This window comes from Lissotriton helveticus, chromosome 1_2, assembly GCF_964261635.1.
Source record: "Lissotriton helveticus chromosome 1_2, aLisHel1.1, whole genome shotgun sequence".
NCBI lineage: Eukaryota > Metazoa > Chordata > Amphibia > Caudata > Salamandridae > Lissotriton > Lissotriton helveticus.
Genome location: NC_136058.1, coordinates 442,521,309 through 442,544,275, shown reverse-complemented (window position 1 = coordinate 442,544,275; position 22,967 = coordinate 442,521,309). Strand labels below are relative to the sequence as shown.

At 45.2% G+C, this 22,967-nt stretch overlaps 1 protein-coding gene across 1 annotated transcript in view; it reads left to right on the top strand.

The window, feature by feature from the left end:
- LOC144805469 (uncharacterized) overlaps positions 1-22,967 on the top strand; it is a 232,067-nt gene that overhangs the window by 97,986 nt on the left and 111,114 nt on the right. Inside the window, exon 2 of the mRNA XM_078672020.1 lies at positions 5,286-6,315. Coding sequence (XP_078528146.1) covers positions 5,286-6,315 — 1,030 coding nt within the window. The remainder of the gene's footprint in view (positions 1-5,285; positions 6,316-22,967) is intronic.

Below are 22,967 nucleotides of genomic sequence, written 5' to 3'. Positions count from 1 at the left end.
CTGAATGTGAACACAGCTAAGTACGGGAAGCTGCCCAGCGCATTACCTTTGCTTGTGTTCTAGGCCTTGTCATAAAGTTTGGCCAACTTAATTAGATATGGTGATCTCCTGTATGTGCTGCAAGCAAGTACACCATCCCACCGAGATATTAAGGTGTTAAGAGCCCTGTTCGTTGGGGAACGTTACTTGCGAACCACAGAGAATTGAAGGTGGAGCAGCCATAAAGACAAGCCCCAGGACAGTCTGGAGGTCAGCCAGCGTGTAAGCCTCATTACGTATAATCTCTTTAGTTCAAATGGGGCTGGTAAAAGCAGATATCTGCCCCACCATAAATATGAAATCTTGAAATATAGAGAATCTTTTTACTTTAACACTGAAAACTGCCAACATTTCTGTGTGACAATGTGGGCGAAATGAGGAATTAGAAGGGGAATTGGAGCAGTATATCACTAAACGTGTAATAGGTGATTAGGTGGAGACCGTAAATGTGTAGTGTTCATGTGGTGTTTGTTTTAATAACACTGTGGTTGTGGTACACTGGGTTGCTCGGTTGAAGGCGTGAGCCGAAACGCGTAGGCATCATGTGTTGGGTTTTGCTGCATTATAGAATGAATAAAACAGTAGTGAGCACTTGGACAATGATTTGTCGTCTTTGTGGCACACGGAGTGAGAGTACGGCTGATCGTCCTTTGGATAAAGTCATTTTGAGGTGGTTTATGGCAGGGCCATTGTTGTAAATCATTATGCGTGGTCAAGGCATATGCATGGTAAAGACTTGCGTGGTAAAGGTGTTACGTGGTAAAGGCATACGTGGTAAAGGCATTTGTTGGAATGTATGACATTATAATTAGTCTAATCCTGCACTATCTCTTGACTTGAAACTAGACCCTGAGCCTTGATAAACTGGACACAGACAGCCCAAAAAAAGTGTAAAAGCACGTGTAGTGGGAAGGTCATGCCACATTGTCATCACATGCCATTTTCCCAGTGCCTTGTACCATTTCCCCAGTTTTTCTCGCATAAATGGTGCAATGTACCGTATAGCACTACTCGCCACCACTTTTAGAGGGTGATCCATTTCTCTTCCTACCCTGGATGGAGAGTTACTGCAGCATTTTGTTGAAGTGAAACTCTAAGTGTCAGAAAGAGTCAGATTGGCGTCTGTGAATTTTCACTTACTCACAAGTTAGGGTTCATTCACAAACTGACGAGGTGAAGCATGCGTGCGCTGCATTTACTAGTGTGTGATTCTACACATGCAAAACATGTACACCTTGTGGCGATCATCTGACTAGTTTTGTTTTCAAACATTGTTGAAAGAGCTGCTTAGTCCTAAAAGCTCCAACTCTTTGAGCATAAATAAGATAAGCTGCAAAACAACTCATCTGGGGACACAGACAAGCCCACTGACACCAAGATAGAGACAGTAAAGATGGTTATTCACAGGCCCTGGAAAACCCCCTAGTCCTGCTCATCATACAGACCCATCTCCCTCCTAAACGCTCATGCTTAACTATTCACAGGCATTCTGGCACACATCTTAGTCCCTTCATAATGGCCTTATGACTGCGAGTCACAGCAGTGGTGAGATAATACTGTGCCGTTGATGCAATGGATTCTTTCCAACACTGAGAAGACACTGGACACAATGTCTGCCAAGGGCCCGATTTATATTCAGGTGGATGGTTTATTCTGTCATAAATGAGGCAGGTGTCCTGTCTACCCTATTAAAATGCATTATATTCTGTGGCAATTGTAATAAAGCGATCATGATCTGTCATGTTTGAAGCAATAACCTGTCTGATAAACTCTAAATCAGGCCCCTTGTCTGCAGCAAGTGTTGTAAAAGGAGCAGGAGCCAGCGTTATAGGAAGATGGTCTAGAAGCAGATATAGTCCCAGAGGCACTGAAGCACCTACCTGTTCACTTCCTCTGTTTATACCTCATTAGCACCTACCTGTGCACCTGCTCTGTTTGTACCTCATAGGTACCTATATGTGCACCTCATCTGTTTATACCTCATAAGCACCTATATGTGTACCTCATCTGTTTATACCTCACTAGCACCCACCTGTGCACTCTCTCTGTTTATAGCTAATAGGCCCCTTCCTGTGCACCTCCTCAGTTAGTACCTCCCAGGTGAGCTTCTTAAATGAAGCTTGTGATCAGTGTACTGACAACCACGGCCTCTTCACTATCAGGCCATTATCTCCATCTGCTGTGTGCATGCTTCAAGCGTGCCCCCCTGCCACAGCTAACAATGAACCCTGAAGAGTGAGTACACAGACCGAGGGGAGTAGGGGAGCTGAAGGACATGGAATGAGGTAAACCTGGAAAAAAGAAATATGGGAATGGAGGAATGTGACTTCACCTGTGAACAATCGACATCCCCTTTCGCTCTACCAAAGCCCTGTTGAGTTTCAAAGTAGCATCCTGGCCTTCAGACAGACCACAATAAGTCAAATATCATGGAAAACAGGAACATGGAAAGCAATTATTAATATGCACACATCTGTTGGATGCTTGATATTTCAGATAAATTATTGGTTGTGATGGATTCTATATAAGGATTAAATGACTGATATCGTTGAATAATAAATCTCATGAATTAATGTTTGTTTGCCATATCTGTGTGCGCAATATAAAGACGGGCCATTAGAATTAACCCATCATTCTGTTTCACAGAAAACCCTGGAAGGAGCTGCTGATTGAAATACAACAGGATCTTAACTTTACCTACTTTAGGAAGAACTAAAGACTCACTTTTTAAGTTGTCTTTCAGGGCAGAATCAGTCAATAGTTCAAGGGAGATGGATATATATTACGCTGATAGAAAATCCACCTCAACTCAGGATAATGCTCCAGTCTTCCAGGTTAGAAGGATCCAGAAATGCTTGAGCCAGGGGGTCTGTAAAATGTGTTGAAGGTGACTTAGGGGCTTATTACGAGTGTGGCGGTCTTCCAATGAGACTACCACAGCGGAGGTACCAAGCAGACTGCCAAGCCCATTGAGAGCCCGCCGCCGGATTATGACCTAAATCCAGGGGGGGAAATCCAATGCAGCAGTGGTCTTGTGGCGGCTGTATTAGGCTTATTAGAGAGCCTAAACAGCATACCACCACCTTAAGAGTGCCTGCAGCACGTTCCTGCACCATGTCATGCATGCCACACTGTGCAGGAACAAGAGTGCAATTCCATTGAGTGGCACAACATGTGTCCCCCACATGCAACCCCAGGAGCAGAATCGGCCGGGGCCCTGTGAGGGCCCCCTTACCTGCATGTCCTTTATCCTTTTCATGGTGGGGTCCCGCCAGGAAAAGGGCAGCGGATATGCAGACCGTAATATGCTCAGCGATGTCGGCATTGGCATTGCCAACATATTCAGGGTGTTTGCAGACTGCCTCCACAGCGGGATCCTTGATCCTGGCGGGGGGGGCCGTCCCACCATCACAATTATAATACGCCAATCAGTCTGCCAGGATGGTGGCATTTGGACCACAACCCTGAGTACGGCGATCATGAGGGCCGTCGCACTCATAGAAAGACTCTTAATGGAAGAGGTGTGGCGCCGCGGCCAGGGTGACTGACGCTGGAATCTGGGGATCACGGTTCGATCCCCGGGGCCGGCGGCAGATTAGCCCAGCACCATGTGACTCTGGGCAATAGCCTGCTTAATCTTCCCGACGGCCCCCAGCGCCTAGAGACCCTTACGGGTGAGTGTGCGCTTTACAAATGTGGATTATTATATTATTATTATTAAATGTGGATTATTAATGAGCTGCAAGGTAAAGGCAGGAGTTGGCATTTGAGCTAATCCAGTGTGAACAGGAAAGCATTGTGGAAAAAGGTGTCTGGAGTTAGCTCTGTCATATATACTTCCTAAAGAGTTACCTTTGTTATACACTTTCTGAAGAGCTACCTTTGGTATACACTTCCTGAAGAGCTACCTTTGGTAGATACTTCCTGAAACTGAATTAACGGCAGCGCTTCCTGATTCCTCTCTTTTTCCACAATCTGTTCTGGTTAATTGAAATCTTGTCCATGTGTATCTACCTAAAACTGTACCTGTAGCACATGAGTGCTCTGTAGCTGCCCTTTCGTTAGTAATTTACTCTGAACATTGGTAAATCACTGCCTTTTCAGAAGTAAATAAGATGTGACATGTTCAACCGCAGTTTTAATGAAATATCCATGTATGGTAAAATGTTCCTTACTAAATTTCAAATATGGTAGAGAAGAGAAGTCTTCCACAGCTGGTTAAATATTGTGTATTCACATTCTATTACATTTGCATTTAGTAATATTGCATTTCTTTACATCCAACAGAGAATAAGCCTTAAATGCACGGATTGATTATGAATAATGAAGATAACACATCAAACCTGCAAAAATTATCAAAAATAAGGAGCTCCAAAAACATCAGTGCAATCAGAGGCAGAGGACAGATCCAGGAAAACGCAGTCAAAGGCAATTCAGTGAGTGTCCGAGTCTGAGATCTGCACCTCGACACCCCAAGACAAAGAAATTACCTCAACAAAATTAAGGTACCAAAACTGACAAACCACCTGCTGTATAAACAAGCGTCCAACACCAGCTTTGATCATGAGGCCGGTATGAGAGTTGGAGGAAGGTCTCGTGTCTATTTGGGATCCATAGCTTGGAACAAACTCCCTCTTCCGTTTTGAGCTGTTAGCAACATGATAATGTTTAAAAAAGGTTGAAAACTTGGCTTTTTGTCCATGTTTGAAACAACCGGATTTACATTCTTTCTGACCTGTGCTTTGCCCCGGGACACTCTTTGGAGTAGCTGTACACATTACGAGTCGCTTCACCATCATGATATGGCTAGAGCAGTGCTTCGCTATCTAAACTGGCAACAGACCAGCATTCAGTGCTCTAGGTGTGTTGTTAACTCTTTCTAGCCAAACCACAGGCACCAGGGAAAAGCACAATGAAGTGGAGCCTAACAACTAAGGCTAAAGGAAAGCAGAGTTCTGCTCTCTGAAGTACAGAGTATTGTCCCAATTTGCACCTACCGGAAGGAATATTAAGCTTTACCCTCAAGCATGCAAAGCCATTATCCAATCTAAAGATGCAATCACCCACAAGGAAGTCTTACTGATATTATGAATGTGGCAGGTATTTAGTGACTCTTGTATATTATTGTTAAATCGGAAAGCAAGCGTCCAAAATAAATCAAGTGGTTTATTAACTATGCTGACCCTTCAGGAAACATGGTCAGGAGAAAAATCGTGCAATTGCACTGAATATGTCAAGAACTTTAGCCAATTAGAAACCATAAAAGAGCGTCAGCGAATACAAACATGGGAAAACCATACCATTGCACTGAATGTGTGAAGAGCTTCAGTCAGTTAACAGACCTCCGAAGACATCAGCGAACACACACAGGGGAAAAACCATACCATTGCAATAAATGTGTAAAGAGCTTCAGTCAGTTAACAAACCACCGAAGACATCAGCGAACACACACAGGGGAAAAACCATACCATTGCAATAAATGTGTAAAGCGCTTCAGTCAGTTATCACATCTCCAAAGACATCAGCGAATACACACAGGGGAAAAACCATACCATTGCAATGAATGTGTGCAGAGCTTTAGTCAGATATCAAACCTCCACACACATCAGAGAATCCACACAGGGGAAAAATCCTACCATTGCAAGGAATGTGTGCAGAGCTTCAGTCAGTTATCACATCTCCAAAGACATCAGCGAATACACACAGGGGAAAAACCATACCATTGCAATGAATGTGTGCAGAGCTTTAGTCAGATATCAAACCTCCACACACATCAGCGAATACACACAGGGGAAAAACCATACCAATGCAGTGAATGTACGAAGAGCTTCAATCAGATTTCACAGCTACACACACATCAGAAAATACACACAGGGGAAAAACCATACCATTGCAGTGAATGTGTGAAGAGCTTCCGTCGGTTACAAGAACTCCAAACACATCAGAGAACACACACAGGGGAAAAACCATACCATTGCAGTGAATGTGTGAAGAGCTTCAGTCACATTACATATCTCCGCACACATCAGAAAATACACACAGGGGCAAAACCATACCAGTGCAGTGAATGTGTGAAGAGCTTCAGTCAAATGACACACCTCCACACACATCAGAGAATACACACAGGGGAAAAACCATACCAGTGCAGTGAATGTGTAAAGAGCTTCAGTCAGTTAACAAGCCTCCGGAGACATCAGCGAATACACACTGGGGAAAAACCTTACCATTGCAGTGAATGTGGAAGTACTTTTACTTACTCTTCAACATTAAGAAATCATCAGCGAGCTCACAAAGGGGAAAAAAACTTTTAAATCCTAAGCAAGCATCAGCGAACACACGCAGAAGAAAAGCCATTCAAGCGCAGTGAATGTGTGAAGAAATGTAGTTAATTATCAAGCCTATGTAGACATCCGCTTACACACACTCTGTAAATACCATACAACTGTAGTGAGTGTAGAAGTACCTTTAGGAAATCTTTCGCATTAAGGATTCATCCGTTAATGCTCACAGAGAAAAATCCTTTCAGGTGCAGTGAATGTGTGAATATCTTCTGTCAGTTACTTAACCCACGAATACATCAACTAACATACACAGAGTAAAAAAGAGCATTGCAATGAATGTCAGAAGTGATTTTGTTAATTGCAAACACACCTGGGGTAAACCTTACAAGTGTACTAAAAGTGTGACAAGCGTTAATCAATTTCTAATCCTACATAGACTCAGCGAACACACACCTTCATTTAACTCACTTAGAAATAATCCTAGAGATGCAGTGAATTCAAAAAGAACTTAAGAACATTAACAATAATATTGACTCATCTGAGGACATAGACAGGAGCAGAACAGTGCAGGTATTGTGAGATGAAGGAATTACAGGAACAAGTATATAATTATGTGGGTTATTCAAATACCAGATGAATGAAGACTCGACTAGAAGAAATGAAGAAAACCAAAGATTTGTAGAATATTAAAAGTGTCTGTTCCCAGTGATTGTTCACTTCGGTACACATAGAAAAAACAAAGTGATATAACAGGAAATCCACTGGGAGACTAGCTCAATGTGGTATAAAAGAAAAGAAACACTGGTGGGTTTTATTTGGCGATGAAGAGTTACAAAGAAAAACATCCAAGAGTTCATGTTCATGCTACCTGTAAAAGTGTAGTGAGGATACGGTTCTGCCTGCACACATTGCTATATTAGCATAAGTGAGTTAGCTTCTCAACAGCATTTTGCTGCTTTTGCACATGACACTACATGTCTCTGTTTTTATAAAGACAAACTGCTTGCTTTTCCTTCACATGAGAATGATCTGTTTTTCACATCTCTAGACTCACACTGCGACCTCAAGTCTGCACAAAGTGTTCAAGGTTAAAATAACAATGTATGCTGTTGATGCAGGTTGATCGGCCCACGCTCTAGACACAACACGAACACAGCTGCTCATTTCTGAAACTCGGGTGCTTTTAATATAGCATTGCATGCATGAGACTGGCACTTGGAAAAAAACTTTCAATCAACAAAGAACTGTGCTGAGCTGGGATGTGATTCACTTCACCTGACTTTGGAGGTATGCGGTCCCTGTTTTAACCTAGAGATCCTCTTTTATTATAATACCTAGCAAGGGGAGGGTAGTACACACGGCGCTATAGACCTGGTTCCACTATCATTATAATATGATTTCTCCCTTTGTATTTTATGGAATTGTAACAATGCTGATTGTAGAGATTTTTTGCATATTTTTACTTGCGTTAGCAAATATACTGCATCTTAGAGCACGTAGTTGAAATAAACATTTTAAACTATACCTTGTCTCTGATTACTCACATTGTGGACATTTATGAGAATGAAAATGAAAGAGTGTTCTTGATTCCCACTATTCCTGAGAGGTCCCAAAGTCACTTGTTCTGGGTTGTCTAATCATTGGTAGCTTTGCTGCAGTACGGAGAACGAATGAGACACTGATGCTAGTTGGATAGGGGTTCTGAGCACTGAGGTGGGTTTTTGGGGTCTCGCCTCTGTCGGTCTCCTTGGACAGCTTATCTAGTCAGGCTCCCCCAGGAGGTCTCCCATGCGGTTCTCAGTCAGGAGCTCCGGTAGAACCTTCCAGTCGACCCCGGCCGACCTACTCGCCCCTCGGCTTGGGAGCTCCGGAAGAGTCCTCCAGTCGACCCCAGCTGTGTCGCTCTTCTCTTAGCCCGGGAGCTCCGGACGAATCTGCCAGTCGACCCCTGCCGAGTTGTCCCCCTCTCGGCGTGGGAGCTCCGAAAGAGTCTTCCAGTCGACCCCGGCAGAGTTGTTTGCCTCTCAGCTTGGGAGCTCCGTAGGAACCCTTTAGTTTGCCCCAGCTGAACTATTCTCTTCTCAGCTCGGCAGTCTCGGGAGTATTATCCAACTGTCTCCAGCTGAGCTGCCTTTCCTCTAGTCTGGAGGCTTTGGAGAAATCTCCCAGTCGTCCCCGGCAGAACTGCTCTCCCCTTAGTCTGGGAGCGTCGGGTGAACTCTCCAATCGACCTCAATAGAGCTGTTTCTCTTTTCCACCTTTTGAGGAGTTCTGTAAATTGGCACAGACTGTATCATCTGGCTCTCCACTGGATCCTCTTCCGCATAAATTCTGGAAACTATTCCAGCAAGAACTTTTCTACCCTGTGTACTCTATCTGCCACCAGTCGCTTGTTACTGCGACTGTTCCGGAGAGTTGGAAGCTGGCGGTAGTCTCCCCCCTCCTGAAAAAACCTACACTCGACCCCAACTGTCTGTCAAATTACAGGCCCATCTCCCTGCTTCCTTTTCCGGTTAAGATCTTGGAGAAGTTGGTTACCCGCTCTCTATCCAGTTTCCTAGAGGATAACACCAGGTTGGATGTGGCCCAGTTTGGGTTCCGGCCAGCGCATGGGACGGAATCTGCGTTGGTGGCCGTGTTGGACAATCTTCGTTCGCGGGTCGACACAGGTCGGGCAGCCTTTTTAGTGTTGCTCGACATGTCGGCCGCGTTCGACACGGTCAGCCACTCCACCCTCATTGAGAGACTGGAGGAGATCGGGGTTATGGGGCTGGCCAGGGACTGGTTAGTCTCATACCTTAACAACAGACAGCAGGTGGTGGCTTTGCCGCCTTTTAAGTCGGATGTGCGGAAAGTTGGGCAGGGGGTACCGCAGGCCTCGGCCATCAGCCCCATATTATTCAATCTGTACCTCCGCCCTCTGATCCTATTGATAAAATCTTTCGGCATCTCGGTGTTTAATTACGCCAACGATACCCAATTGGTCTTTTCTTTGAAGGGCAAAGACGCTGTCTCTTTAGAGACATTCCACCGCTGTATGACTGCCACATCGAACTGGCTGCGCTCCAACTCCCTCCAGTTTAATGGATCTAAGACGGAGGTGCTGTACTGCTCCAATGACCGTGTCCCGCGTGCACTACCGGATGATTTCTGGCCCCCTTCCTTCTCCGGGGCGGTGACTGCAGCAGAGTCTGCTCGAAATCTGGGGGTCATGATTGGCCCCAACCTACAACTGGACCTCTTCGTCAACAAAACCGTAGCCACCTTCATGATGCTGCTTCGGATGTTGCAGAAAGTACTACCACTGCTCCCAGCGCAGGCTAGGCCAGAGGTAGTGCGGGGCCTGATCCTAAGCAGACTGGATTACTGCAACGCACTGCTCCTGGAGGCGCCTAGTACGCTGGTGGGCAAACTGCAGCGGGTCCAAGATATGGCAGCTAAGCTGGCACTTTCTCGACCGCGCGCTGCCTCTTCCACCACGGCACTTCAGGATTTACACTGGCTGCCTGTACATCAGCGTATCCTTTTTAAAGCATCCTGCCTGGTTTTTAGAGCTTTACATGGACAGGGCCCAGTTTTGCTGCAGAACTTATTCTCTTGGTATTCCACCTCTCGGAGCCTACGCTCCTCCTCTGCCTGTTTGGTGACGGTCCCCAGAGTTCAGAGGATAAGGATGGGTGGGCGGTCGTTTAGCTTTGCGGCCGCCAGACTTTGGAATTCTCTCCCGCTCTTGCTATGGAGTCTGGTTGAATTTCCAGCTTTTAAAAAAGGGCTCAAAACCCATCTGTTCCCAAGAGCAGTCTGAGCTCTGCATCGGTGGTTCGGCTTGTGTCAAAGCGCCAGGATACCCTCCGGGTGACAGCATAGCGCTATATAAGTATGCAAATACATACATACATACAATACACTGAGGTCCTGGTTTCCTGCGCATATTTCTGTGCATGAGCAAAATCCCCGCAACATGGCGCCCAACGTCTTGATTAGTGCTTGTATCTGTCCACAATACCCTCATCACTGTTTCCGGTTAACAGGCGTGACGGATTAACCTACCTATACGAATGGGTTATAGGTTAATTCAAGCTTAAGATTTATAAAAAAGTTCACGTTTTGAATAACTACCCTTTTTGTGCTGCAATTTATATAAATAGTTTTTCTTCTCTATATCCTTATGTGTGATATTGATATATCTCAGCATAGTCAGGCAGCGCTCCGGCGTCATCTGACGCAGTTTGGAGTACCAGACGATGGTATGTCTGTTATCTTTGTGGTGAGTGCTGATTTGGCGTTCCCCTTTGAGCTTTTCTACTCTTAGGTCACGTTTCCTGCAATAAATGCGGATGAGGATATGTTCCAAACATACACTCACACTGCGATTCCTATGAACTATACTCCATATAGGACACAAGAGATTCCAATTTCGGCATGGCAGCATTGTGTTTGGTTTAATGGCACCCTCCCCCCCTCCATAACTCCGGTTCGGTTAGGTCCCTTTTCAATTCCTGGGGCCCTTTGCCAGTCTTAGCCGGGTTCACACCATATCCACGTTATCTCAATGCCCCGATTGACGACTTGTGTCAACTTTATACCTCTTTTGTTGGGGTACATAGGGCTTTAGTTCATTATGTTTCTTGCAGCGCAACAAGTTGGACCGGCCGGGATGCCAATTAGTCCCGTCATGGTTAATTCGGTTAATTCGGTAATGGGCAAGCACCCCCAAACTAAGTACGAAATGCCTTATTGGCTTGCTGAGAAATTTGACCAACTGGAAGCAGTGTTTCCTAATACCACTCCTGTGGAAAAACACAGGATTCTCACAATTAGCTTGCAGAAAGACTTATTGCCAGAGGTAACAGATTGTGAGAATTGGGGTAAAGTATTTGCAGCAGTATATGCAAAGTGTTTCGGCATGCCGTCTATGACTGTCTTGCCCTCTGTGATCAAGCGTGTTCAGGATGAGCACAGTCCGGAGGCGGCTGTCGAGTTGAGAATGAGGCTCTTTGGATTGTTTGATGTAGTTGCTGATCTCATCTTTTGTAATGTAAAGGGAGATGCGGTTAACTTTCAGGTGTTGAATTGCTTTGCGCCTTGTCCCAGACGTCGTCAAACCCCGACGGTTACCGAGAATTATTGCGGAGGCTTATAAGACCATTGGTCGCAATAGTTTGGGTGTTAAGCCTTTTGCTAAAACGGAAACTCAACCGCAGACTCAGATGGCAAAGTCTACTAAAGACGACCGTCCAAATGTTCCAAAACAGAATTGGAAGAATAAAAAACAGAGGAAGCAGCAATAGAAACTGGGGTCGCGTCCGGCGTCGCCGATACCAGTGTCTACTGAGCGCACTTATGATTTGTGCGACCACGCAAGAATTAGGTCTCCTGATAGATTTCAGGTACCTGAGCAACATTCTCGTCGTTCTTCAGAGGAAACATCGGGCACACAAGCCGGTGGCGGAGAACACGGCAGGGGTCGGGGTGCCCCAGAAGGACGTGAGCGGCCCCGCCCCTCTGATGGTAAAGGCAAGCAGGACGACTTGCCACGTTAACGCCTTCATTTTCAGAAAAAGAAAGTTACTGCGTTAACCGTAAGGTATGCCACGGCTAGTGAGAACATAGCTTCGTAACCTGACATGGACATTAACGCTGCTCGACAGCGCAGCGGAGGTTACAATAGTGCAGGAAGTACTGCGGCCATATCTGAAGGCGACAGCAACTGATACTTTTATCAATCAATCAATCAGAGTACTTGTAAAGCGTGCTACTTACCCGTGAGGGTGTCATGGGTTCTTATGCCATTGCTAGTTAATCCCTTTAATTATGCATGTTCTCGTTTTGTGTGACAAGTACTGTTTATTGTGTGGCAAGTACTGCTAGTGATTCATTTGTAGCTAACAATGTTTGTTGGTACATTTTCTTGCAGCTAGCAATGATTGTTACTGTTCAAGTTTTATGCACGTGTAGAACTGAATACAAGAGCCTTTTCACTCTCACGTTTTGAACGGTTTCCTGAATACACGTGAGCAGGTGAAGGAACGCCCAAGCAAAGACTATAAATACCCTGCCCTCGCTCACAGTGTTGCTTCGCTTCGTGCATCTGAGCACCGTCTGATTCAGTCCCTTTCTTTTGGTTCCGCTTCCCTCCCGTCTGGAATTCCTCCTGCTAGCTTCTGTTCCCGATTCCCTTAGAAAACCTCAGTTCCCGTTTTCCCTTTAAAAACTTACCTTCCCCTTTTGTGATTCCTTCGTCGTTCTCCGATCCCCGAAAGGCACCGGAGGCTTCAGTTCCCTCGATCTTCAGTTCCGGTTGAGCCTTCTCTCGTCGATCTGATTTCCTGTGTAAACAAGTAAGAGATCTGGTTACCAAGCAACTCAGGATCAAAAGACAAGCATTGGTAAAGACAAGCTTCTTATTTGTAAAAGACTCGAGAGCTGGAAAATCATTTTCTTGATTGTAAAACGGATTTTTGGAACTTGGCATATATTTAAAGCAAGTTTATTTTCAATTGTCATCTCTTATGAACATAGTTGATGGACAAATCAATATAGAAAATCGTTATTGACATTTCAGCTGAGACAATAACTGTTTTATAAAAAAAAAAACTAAACAGTGTTTTGAAGATTCTTTAAGTCATTTGTATTCAATGTATAATTTGACATAGGAGAATTCGTATGCAGGACAGAATTCGTATACAGGACAGAGGTTAAACTTCCTAAAAGGAGGATATTGTTGTTGTTTCTTTTTTTGTCTTTTATTCTCAGAATCCCTTTTAAGGAAAGCAGCACACACTTGTCAGGTAGGCCACGTTTGGGTGAAATTGAATACTAAATCAAACACTAACCATTAACCAATGATTGCTGATATCTTGGTGCATTGTTTTGATTATTCATTTTATTTGCGTATTGATCTTTAAGGCATTAACCCAGAAGTATTGAAACCTGACAATCATAGGAGTGTTAGAAAGGGCTTCACAGATATAGGTATGTAATAGTAATTTTAGCATTATTTCAAAAGAAAAGCAAAGTGTTATTTTGAGACTTGAAGGATCGTTGTTATTTTGTGAAGGTACGAATGAACCTGAAGTCTTGAACACTTCAAAGAGAAACCGAGCTGCCATCTCAGGAAGAGATCCAGTGTTGTATGTCTTGTTTCTCTATCCACTTCCCCTTTCCCTTGTGGATTACGCAGTTGTGCAAGTGCTTAACTCCTTGCTGACTGATTAGTTCATAGGGGGGTTGGGAGCGTGCATCTCCAAGAAGGAAACAACAGGAACCTTGTGTGTGAACGCTTGACAGAGGGTCTCAAGGCGCTATGGTGAGGGGGGTGCTGCTACTGCTCGAAGAGCCAGGTCTTGAGGAGTCTTCTGAAGGCGAGTAGGTCTTGGGTCTGCCCTATGTGGGTAGGGAGGGTGCTCCAGGTCTTGGCGGCGAGGTAGGAGATGGATCTGCTGCCGTAGGTCATACGTTGGATGCGGAGGACAGCAGCGAGAGCGAGGCTGGCGGAGCGGAGCTAGTGGGTGGGGGTGTGGAAGCTGAGTCTGCTGTTCAAGTAGGCTGGTCCGGCGCTGTGGAGTGCTTTGTGTGCGTGGGTGAGGAGCTTGAAGTTGATCCTCTTGTCAACGGGGAGCCAGTGTACGTCTCTCAGGTGGGGGGTGATGTGGCTGTGGCGGGGACATTGACGATCAGTCAGGCGGAGGCGTTTTGGATGCGTTGTAGTCGTCGTAGGTGTTTGGCTGGGATTCCTGCGCAGAGTGCGATGCCGTAGTCCAGTCTTGTGCTGATGAGGGTCTGTGTCACCGTTCTTCTTGTTTTGGTCGGGATCCACTTGTAGATCCTGCGGAGCATGCGGAGGGTGTTGTAGCAGGAGGAGGAGACAGCGTTGACCTGCTTTGACATGGAGAGGTTGGAGTCGAGGATGAATCCTAGGTTGCGTGCATGGTCAGTGGGTGTTGGTGCTGTTCCCAGTGTGGTCGACCACCAGGAGTCATCCCAGGCTAAGGGGGTTGGTCCGAGGATGAGAACCTCTATCTTGTCCGAGTTCAGCTTCAGACGGCTGCTCCTCATCCAGTCGGCGACGGCCGTCATTCCCTCGTGGAGGTTGGTTTTGGCGGTTTATGCGTCCTTGGTGAGAGAGAGGATGAGCTGGGTGTCGTTGTGGCGTAGGTGATGATGTTGAGGTTGTGATGGTGGGCCACTTGTGTGAGGGGGGCCATGTAGACATTGAACAGCATCGGGCTGAGAGATGAGCCCTGGGGGACGCTACAGATGATGTCGGTGGCTTCAGATTGGAAGGGTGGGACTGGGACGCTCTGGGTTCTGCAGAGAGGAAGGACGTGGTCCAGTCAAGGGCCTTTTCTTGGATTCCGGCTTCTAGGAGGCGTGTCTTTAGAGTCCGATGGCAGACCGTGTCGAAGGCAGCTGACAGGTCCAGGAGGATGAGGGCTGATGTTTCGCCATTGTCTAGTTGGTGCCTGATGTCGTCTGTGGCGGCGATGAGGGCTGTCTCGTGCTGTGGTTTCGTCTGAATCCGGACTGGGACGGGTCCAAGATGTTGTTGTCTTCCAGGTGGCGGGTCAGTTGCATGTTGACGATGTTCTTGATGACCTATGCCAGGAACGGGAGCAGGGAGATGGACTGGAAGTTCTTGAGGTCCTTGGGGTCCGCCTTGGGCTTCTTGAGGAGGGCGTTGATTTCGGCGTGCTTCCAACTTTCCGGGAATGTCGCTGTTTCAAAGGAGATGTTGATGACCTTCAGTAGTTGGGGTGTGATGGCTGCGTCTGCTTTGTTGAATACGTGGCGTGGGCACGGGTCTGATGGAGATCCTGAGTGGATGGAGTTCATGGCCTTGCTTGTCTCGATGTCGTTGACGTTGGACCAGGAGGTCAGGCGGTTGGCACTAGTAGTGTTCACAGGGAAGGTGGAGTCTGGCGTAGTCGGGGTGGTTGTGGTGTTGAAGCTGTCGTGGATGTCAGCGATCTTGCGGTGGAAGAAGATGGCTAGTGAGTCGCACAGTTCTTGTGAGGGCGGGATGTCGTTGGCGTTGGCGCTGGGGTTGGAGAGTTCCTTTGCGATGCTGAAGAGCTCCTTGCTGTCGTGTGCGTTGTTATCCAAGCGGTCTTTGAAGGAGGATCTCTTGGCTAATCTGATGAGGTGGTGATGTCTGCGGGTGGCGTCCTTGTGGCCTGCGTAGTTGTCCATTGTGCGTTCATGGAGCCATAACTTCTCCAGTTTCCGGCATGTGCGTTTGGAGGTATGGAGCTTGTCGGTGAACCAGGTGGCTCTCTTGGTGGTGTGGCTGTTGGAGGGTTTCTTGAGCGGGGCGAGGGAGTTGGCGCAGTCGTCGATCCACTGTCAGAGGTTGCAGGCTTCGCTGTCTGGGTTGGTGGGGTCGGTGGGTGGGTTCTGGGCGAGGGTGGTGATCAGTTGGTCATAGGTGACTTTGCTTCAGCAGCGGCGAGGCAGCAGTTGGGTGCGGTGGTGCGTGATTGGTTTCTTGAAGGTGAAATGGATGCAGCGGTGGTCGGTCCAGTGGAGTTCGGTGGTGTGGTCGAAGTCGACGTGGGTGCCTGTGGAGAAGACAGGGTCCGGCGTGTGGCCGGCTGCGTGGGTGGGTGCGGTGACAAGTTGTCTGAGGCCAAGGTTGGCGAGGTTGTCGATCAGGGTTGCGAAGTTGGCGTCGTTGTCACAGTGGAAACTACTGACACTAGGTGGCTCCCTCTGACAGACTATATGATATAGTTCTTTTAATAGAAGGTGACACCCAACATGTAATAAAAGGGATTTTTTTGGGAACATCTGACCTCTACATATAACATTCTATTAACTGAGGCAGACTGGCCCCTGCTTTTCGTTTTGGCCGCTCCAAGAGGGGATGAGATGACCCTCCCTAGTTTTCTGCACACTGTGCCCAAGGAGCAGTCCACAGAACTTTGCAGAAGAGTGGGCTCTGGTGCTTGCACCTGTGTTGTACCTTAGTCAAGTCGGGTGGGATAAACTTTCTCCCAGACACGAGTTTCCATTGCGGTCTATGCCACAGCCACAACCCCAATATCCCATGCGGCGAGAGGCTAAAGCTCCCGTTGCGGAAATCCTTGAACAATTAGAATATGAAAGTTTGATTGAGACATGTGTGTCACCCATGAATAATCCGCGTTTCACTGGTACCAAACTTGATGGGTCGTACTGCCTGGTTTTGGATTATTGACATTTAAATTCACATTATCGTACATGTGCGGTACAGAGCACCCACAGTTCAGCTCTCGTTGACAGTCTGGTGCGAAAAAGATTTAAGACCAAACTAGACATATCGAATGGCTTTTTTAGTCATAACCTGTCCTCTGTTAGTAGTCAATGGACAGCTTCACTTGTGGCGGCAAACAAAAACAATTTAAAAGATTGGCTATGGGCTATACAAATAGCCCAGGCGTCTTTGCCGCAGGTGTCGTCTCTTTGTTAGATGGCATTGATCCTGATGCGTACTCGTACATTGATGATATTTATCTCATGGATGACAAATTATGGTGTGTGTTGCATTGACCGCATCATAGTTATGTTTGCGGACTTTGGTTATAAATGTAACTTTGCAAAGTCACACATTGCGGAGTACACAGTGTTGTTCCTGGGCTTTGAGCTCAACAATGAAGGTAGAAGTCTGGCACCTCACTTCCTGGAGAAATGCGCATGTTTACGGTCTCCTGCAACTCTGAAAAAACTACAATCCTTGCTGGGATTTTTTAATTTTGGGTGTACTTATATTCTTGATTATGCCCAGCATATAAAACCTATATATGCTTTGATACAACTTACTTTTACCAAGTCGTGTTGGCTGCCTGAACATTCAGCTATTCTGCCATTTTTGCAATCTGATCTTCTTGAATCTAAGTACTTATTGACTCATGATAACCACACTAACCTACAAACCTGGTAATAAGAATTGTGCCTGGTGCCGTGGGTTTCACGTACTTGACGTTTAATGAAGGAGACACAATTCCTATCGCTTACAAGTCACACTTGTACACTTCGCTGAAAAGCGATTTTCTTCTGTCGAGAAAGTTTTGACAGCTGTATAGATGGCGATTCTAAAAGAGAGAGCGCAGTCACAAGGAAAACGCATGTTGGTTGTTACACCTTGTCCTGCATCTGAAGCAGTGATGAAAGCCAGTGTACCAAATTCGAAAGTATCCTAATTGGATACAATGGGCAACTTCGTTGACATCTCCGGATGTCACATTTATCTTTGACCCCTCATTGCAAACTCAGGAGTTCTTACAGTATGAGTTTGTTCATCCTGCTCCTCTGTCCATGCGCACGCTTGAGGATTACCATTGTATCATTTAGTCTGACGGTTCAGCGCAACCGGCGATAGGATCTAAGTATTCTTATTCATTGGCCTGCGCAACCGTGGCTGGTACCATGGTGAATGGAGAATTCAAGTCTGATGTCGTGCACACGCAGACATTAGGTGACTGTACCGCCCAGTTGGCAGAACTACGTGCTCTAGTGCTTGGGTTAGTGAGCATGAGGGGTAAAAGGTCCCAATCCCTTACTGGCCGTTTATGAGCAATGGTCCCTCTTTTTTGTCAAGCTTGCCCTCGGGATGGGGCCTAACCCCCTATTATAGCAACATTTGAGAAAGGTGTGTCAGGGCAAGCTTTGTTTTTAATAGTCTATTATAGAAAAATTCCAATCGCACGAGACGACTCGTACCGGCATTACACCAAAATCAGGGAATCCCTATTCATCCACAGAAAAGTACGACCAGATATACTTCTTCAACCTGATTCGTAATGCCCTGAGGAAGCCCCAGGCCGGATGGCCATGTAAGGGGTGAAACAAGTGTTGGCTGTTCTCCCACGTACTATCACGACTATAGTAACACCTCTATTAAAACAAAGAAATGAACCATCGTGTGATTGGAATTTTTCCATAATAGACTATAAAAAACAAAGCTTGCCCTGACACACCTTTCTCAAACTGTGCTCTAGCGCTTGCATTGGAGTTTGCTGACCCTCGTGTGACTACTTTAATTGTGAGTAACTCTTATTCCTGTGTTCAGTCCTTCAATAAAAATGTATTCTTTTGGACTCAGAATGACTATCGTGATTCCAAAGGTGGCACAATTAAGCACAAGATGCTATTGGTTTGAGTCGCAGAAGTAAAGAACGTCTGCCTCTCGTAAATGTAATTCATGCTCTTGGTCACCAGCATGTAGGAGTACACGCTGTTGGCAACAGTCTTGCTGATGAAGCAGCAAAGACCGCAGTAGCAACATATGTAGTAGCAGCAGTTACAAGGTCCAACAGTAAGATTGATGATGACATCTTGGCAGCTATAGTTGCTACAGAGATCGGTGATAATTACCCTAAGGGTTTCCCTTCTAAATACTTTTATCATTTAAGTCCTGATAAAGTTCCCTATGTGAGAATTAACAACGTTGGTGACAGGCTTATTCCCGACGTGGACCGCAGGCTGCCCTTGATAACAGTCGCTCACGAAGGTATAGCCTCGGCTCATGCCCGCGTTTCAGCGTATGTCTCTATCTTACAGCAGCGTTACTGGTGGCGTGGGTTGTATAAATGAACTTGTGAATATGTCCTTTCTTGTTATGTATGTCAGCAGATTAAACCTTCAACTGCTGCTCGGCTGCCACAGACTCAGCTGTACATGTCTAATAGACCACTTGGTTGTGTTTATTTACATCACTGCTGACCTTTTTCTGCTGATACTGCATATAAGTATATCTTAGCTGCAGTGGAGTCATGCACATGTTTTCTCTGGGTTTGGCCACAAAGGAGTGCTAATGCTTGAACTGTCATCAGAGATTTGCATGTCTTTGTGGGAATTTTTGCATGTGGGACCGTCCATTCTGATCAGGGTCCAGCGTTCACCTCTAAGGCATACAAGGAAGCCATGGGGTCTTTGGGGGTGCAGGTGAAATTGTTGTCTCCTTACCGGCCTGAGGGCAATTCTGTTGTGCAGCGAATGAACCGTGACTTAAAGCAATCTTTGACAGCTAGGGTTTTAGGTACTACATGCACTAAATAATCTTCCTAGAAGATCTCTGGGTGGGCAGACCCCATACGAAATGCTGTTTGGCATAAAAATGTTTGTCCCAGACCTTGATGGTCTAGACATGGCGGCGACAGCCATTCCCTTTGACGTAGATAATAATTCTCCTGTGTTACAGAAACTACAAGAGACTCGACATAGTCTTGCAAAGGAACACTTGCCCTCCACATATGGAGCTGAGGCTGCTCTACAGATTCTGATAGATTCAGGTAGTTAGCTGGCTACCCCGAGTCGGTGACATGGTCCGTGAGAAGGTGGATAACAAGAAGGAGTTAAGCCCCTCATATGATGCACCCGTTCCAGTGCTTGACATGCAGGGTACAAGAACAGTCATTTTACCACCACTTCCTGGTCGCAAGGGAAACAGGTACGACTCCATTGACAATGTCAAACTACAACGAGTGACCAATTCCTCTTAGTATGACTCCTGCTGTCTCTTGTACAGCACTGCTGAGAAATTCTGTTTTGGCCTCGGCTGACACCAACAGGCCTGACCTTGCTATCGAGATGTCCACAGTCACTAATCCAATATTAAATTCGCCAGCTGGCGATCCACATGAAGATACTGAGTATACATATAACACGGATTTGTCATTGCCTGGTGTGTAAACAAGTCTAGCTGACCAGTCACATTTTTCCTTTGACTCTGACTCTATAACATCGAGTGTACCATTGAGGTTTTATATTTTTGTTACATGGTTTCCATTTTTTGGTTCCACCTTGGAATTACATCTGGTTGGTTCTCATCTCAATTTTTTTGTACATGTCGATTGGATTTGTGATGATATTTTTCCAGACACTATATAACTGAACGATCAAAAATCTGATTAATTGATGGAACTTTGGCCCCACACTCCTCATCACACATCATGAAAAGAGACCAGACTTTTGTCAACATCACAGCCTAGCCCGTGCTAGATGTTATTGTATGAGATGCTGTAAAATTTTAAATTCATGGACCCACAGAGGTGGTTAATGTTCCTAATGTTCTTCGTTTTTCAATGGGGGATGTTGTGAAACAAAACATACGTTCTGATGATTGGGATGTCCAAGCCATTGAAGCTCTCTTTTCTGATTTGAAATATTATGCTGCCTTTGATGCTGAGGATTTATATTTGGACTCCACAAACTACGCCGACTTGTTCTGTTACCAACACTTTGGCCATCACTTTCTGCATAAGGCTAATACATTTAGAAATGTGGTTAATTACACCCAATGGGAACATTGTCCAACTCCCATAGAATGTTGTAGATGGGGTGGTCCATGACCAAATAGGAATTACTAGCAACAATTTAAATGAAAAAAAGACAATAAATGACAGAATTACTGTTTAGCAAGACAACTATTGTTTATTCACATAGTGTCTGGGAGTTTATCCTTGCATTCTTACTTGTTTATTTTTGTTAAACACATGAATCACATTTATAGTGCCCACAGTACAGAGGGGGGAAGAAAGGGGTGGGTTTGTGCAGTGTTCAGGGAATTGGTGCCAAAAGGGGGGAAAAAAGTGTCATTTATTGTCTTTTTTTCATTTAAATTGTTGCTAGTAATTCCTATTTGGTCAGGGACCACCCCATCTACAACATTCAATTACCCAGGTCCTTCAGACCCGCTGGGTTAACCCCTCTTTTTAAATTAAATTACAAATCTAATTCGAAAGTGAGACTTACTCACTCAAAATTGTTGTATTCCAAATCCTTTATGGATCAGTTAGCAGTGGATGGCTACAAGCTATGGAAAGATACCATAGATCTTAAATCTGTTTGGGGTTCTAGACCTTGGCAAGTGCAGGGCACTGAAGCTTTAAACCGAGCATGTCTTATTCTCGGCCACATGTTGTTTTTAAATAGTACGATCTCACAAACAACTTGTCTTAGTTTCGCCACTTCAAAACACATGAATACCTCTAAAATTCCTAATCTGCATGCTTACCCTAATTGGAACAATCATACTGATAGGTCCCTTGATGAATTACAATCTTTGATTTAAAATTCCTCCTTTAACATTTCGTCCCTGGATCCTGAGGGTTGGCTGTTGTGGCCAACAAGTTCTGATCTTTGTCAACATGGCTTTCTGGATTTAGCCCCTGGCCTTACACAGGACAGAACTGATCCCTTTTTGAAACTTCCCATTCAGTTACCACCTAGTCAGTGGGGAAATGATGTCAAAATTGGCTGAAACATTCCACTCTTTCGTCTGTTAAACATCACTTATCTTTGTTCACCGACAATGTTGATTTAACTGATTTTGTTAAGGGTCCTGTGAGTGGAAGATCTTAAAGATATATATATATGTGCGATTTACAATGAAGTTTGGAAACTGTCGCAGGTTGAGGCTGCTTCCCGTTTAAGAGCAATCGACCAAGCTAATTTGGAAAAAGTGCTTGCTGTCTTTGATAATAGCATTAACACACTCTCTTTCAGGCTTTACACCTTGGATAATATTGTTTCATCTGTTGTGGATATTGTGCACGATGATGTTTCTGTTTTGTTCCATGGTCAAAATCAATTGCGGTCCATCACGCAGTTTGCATGGACCTTACAAACTTTAAAATCTGGGAAAGTGCCTTGGGACTACATTAATATTTCGTCAGTGTTTTTACTGTTTAATTTAACAGAAAAACAACAGTTCATGTCCATGAAGGATGTGTCATATTCTCTATTGCATATAAAAAAATTAGAACCATTACCATTTTCTGTAGCCGAATCTAATTCAGCTGTGTGGCTCATCCATGGTTTAATAACATTGCCTTTTCCTCTGTTTAAGTTTAGTTCATGTATGAAACACCATGCCCTGGGTAGATATGAACCACTTGGTACCGCTTTTCTCCATGAAGCTTGGTCTCTGCCCTTCTCATGCAGATGTCTGAGGGATGGCTAAGAGGTTTACTTAAAAGGGGAGAAGTGCACTTCCACACCTGATCATTCACTCGTATGCAAGAATGTTCAATTGCACGGCACGTGTAATGTGGAGGTTCTGAATTTAGCTTGCATTTTGAAGGGAATTTCTGTGCCAGCTATCCTACCAACATTCACACTATTAGCTAATGGTAGCTATCTGCTTTTAAATAATGAAGCTTTCTGCGGGATGTTGGCTGGAATTCTGTACATTGTCACTGTTTCACAGCGAGTAGTTTGCTGTAAAAATTAGCTTTTCCCGCCCCCGCATTGGAGGCTTGATATCTCTATGTGGCCTTCCATTCCGACCCTGAAAGCAGAGTTCAACAAGTTGAACAGAATAAGAGCTTTATTGTCTCAAAAAGAAGTTGCTCTCACTTCTTCTCATGAAACATTTGTCCTTCATGTTACTAACACGTGTACAGAAGTACACGTGCTTTTAAATACGGATCTCCCACTTCATTTTGGCGCTTTAATCCACACTATCTTTAATGCCTCAACCACTACATGGCTTGGCCCACTTTTTTTAAACTGTTAGCTCTGGCCTTGTGACCTCATTCCAAGCTATATTTGGTGTGATACCGGCATTTTTTCATTCTATTTTTTTCCAGCATCTTTGGCGGCTTCACTGTCTGTGTCAAGAGATAACCGACCCAGGCTCACCCATCTTCATGATCGAAAGCTTGA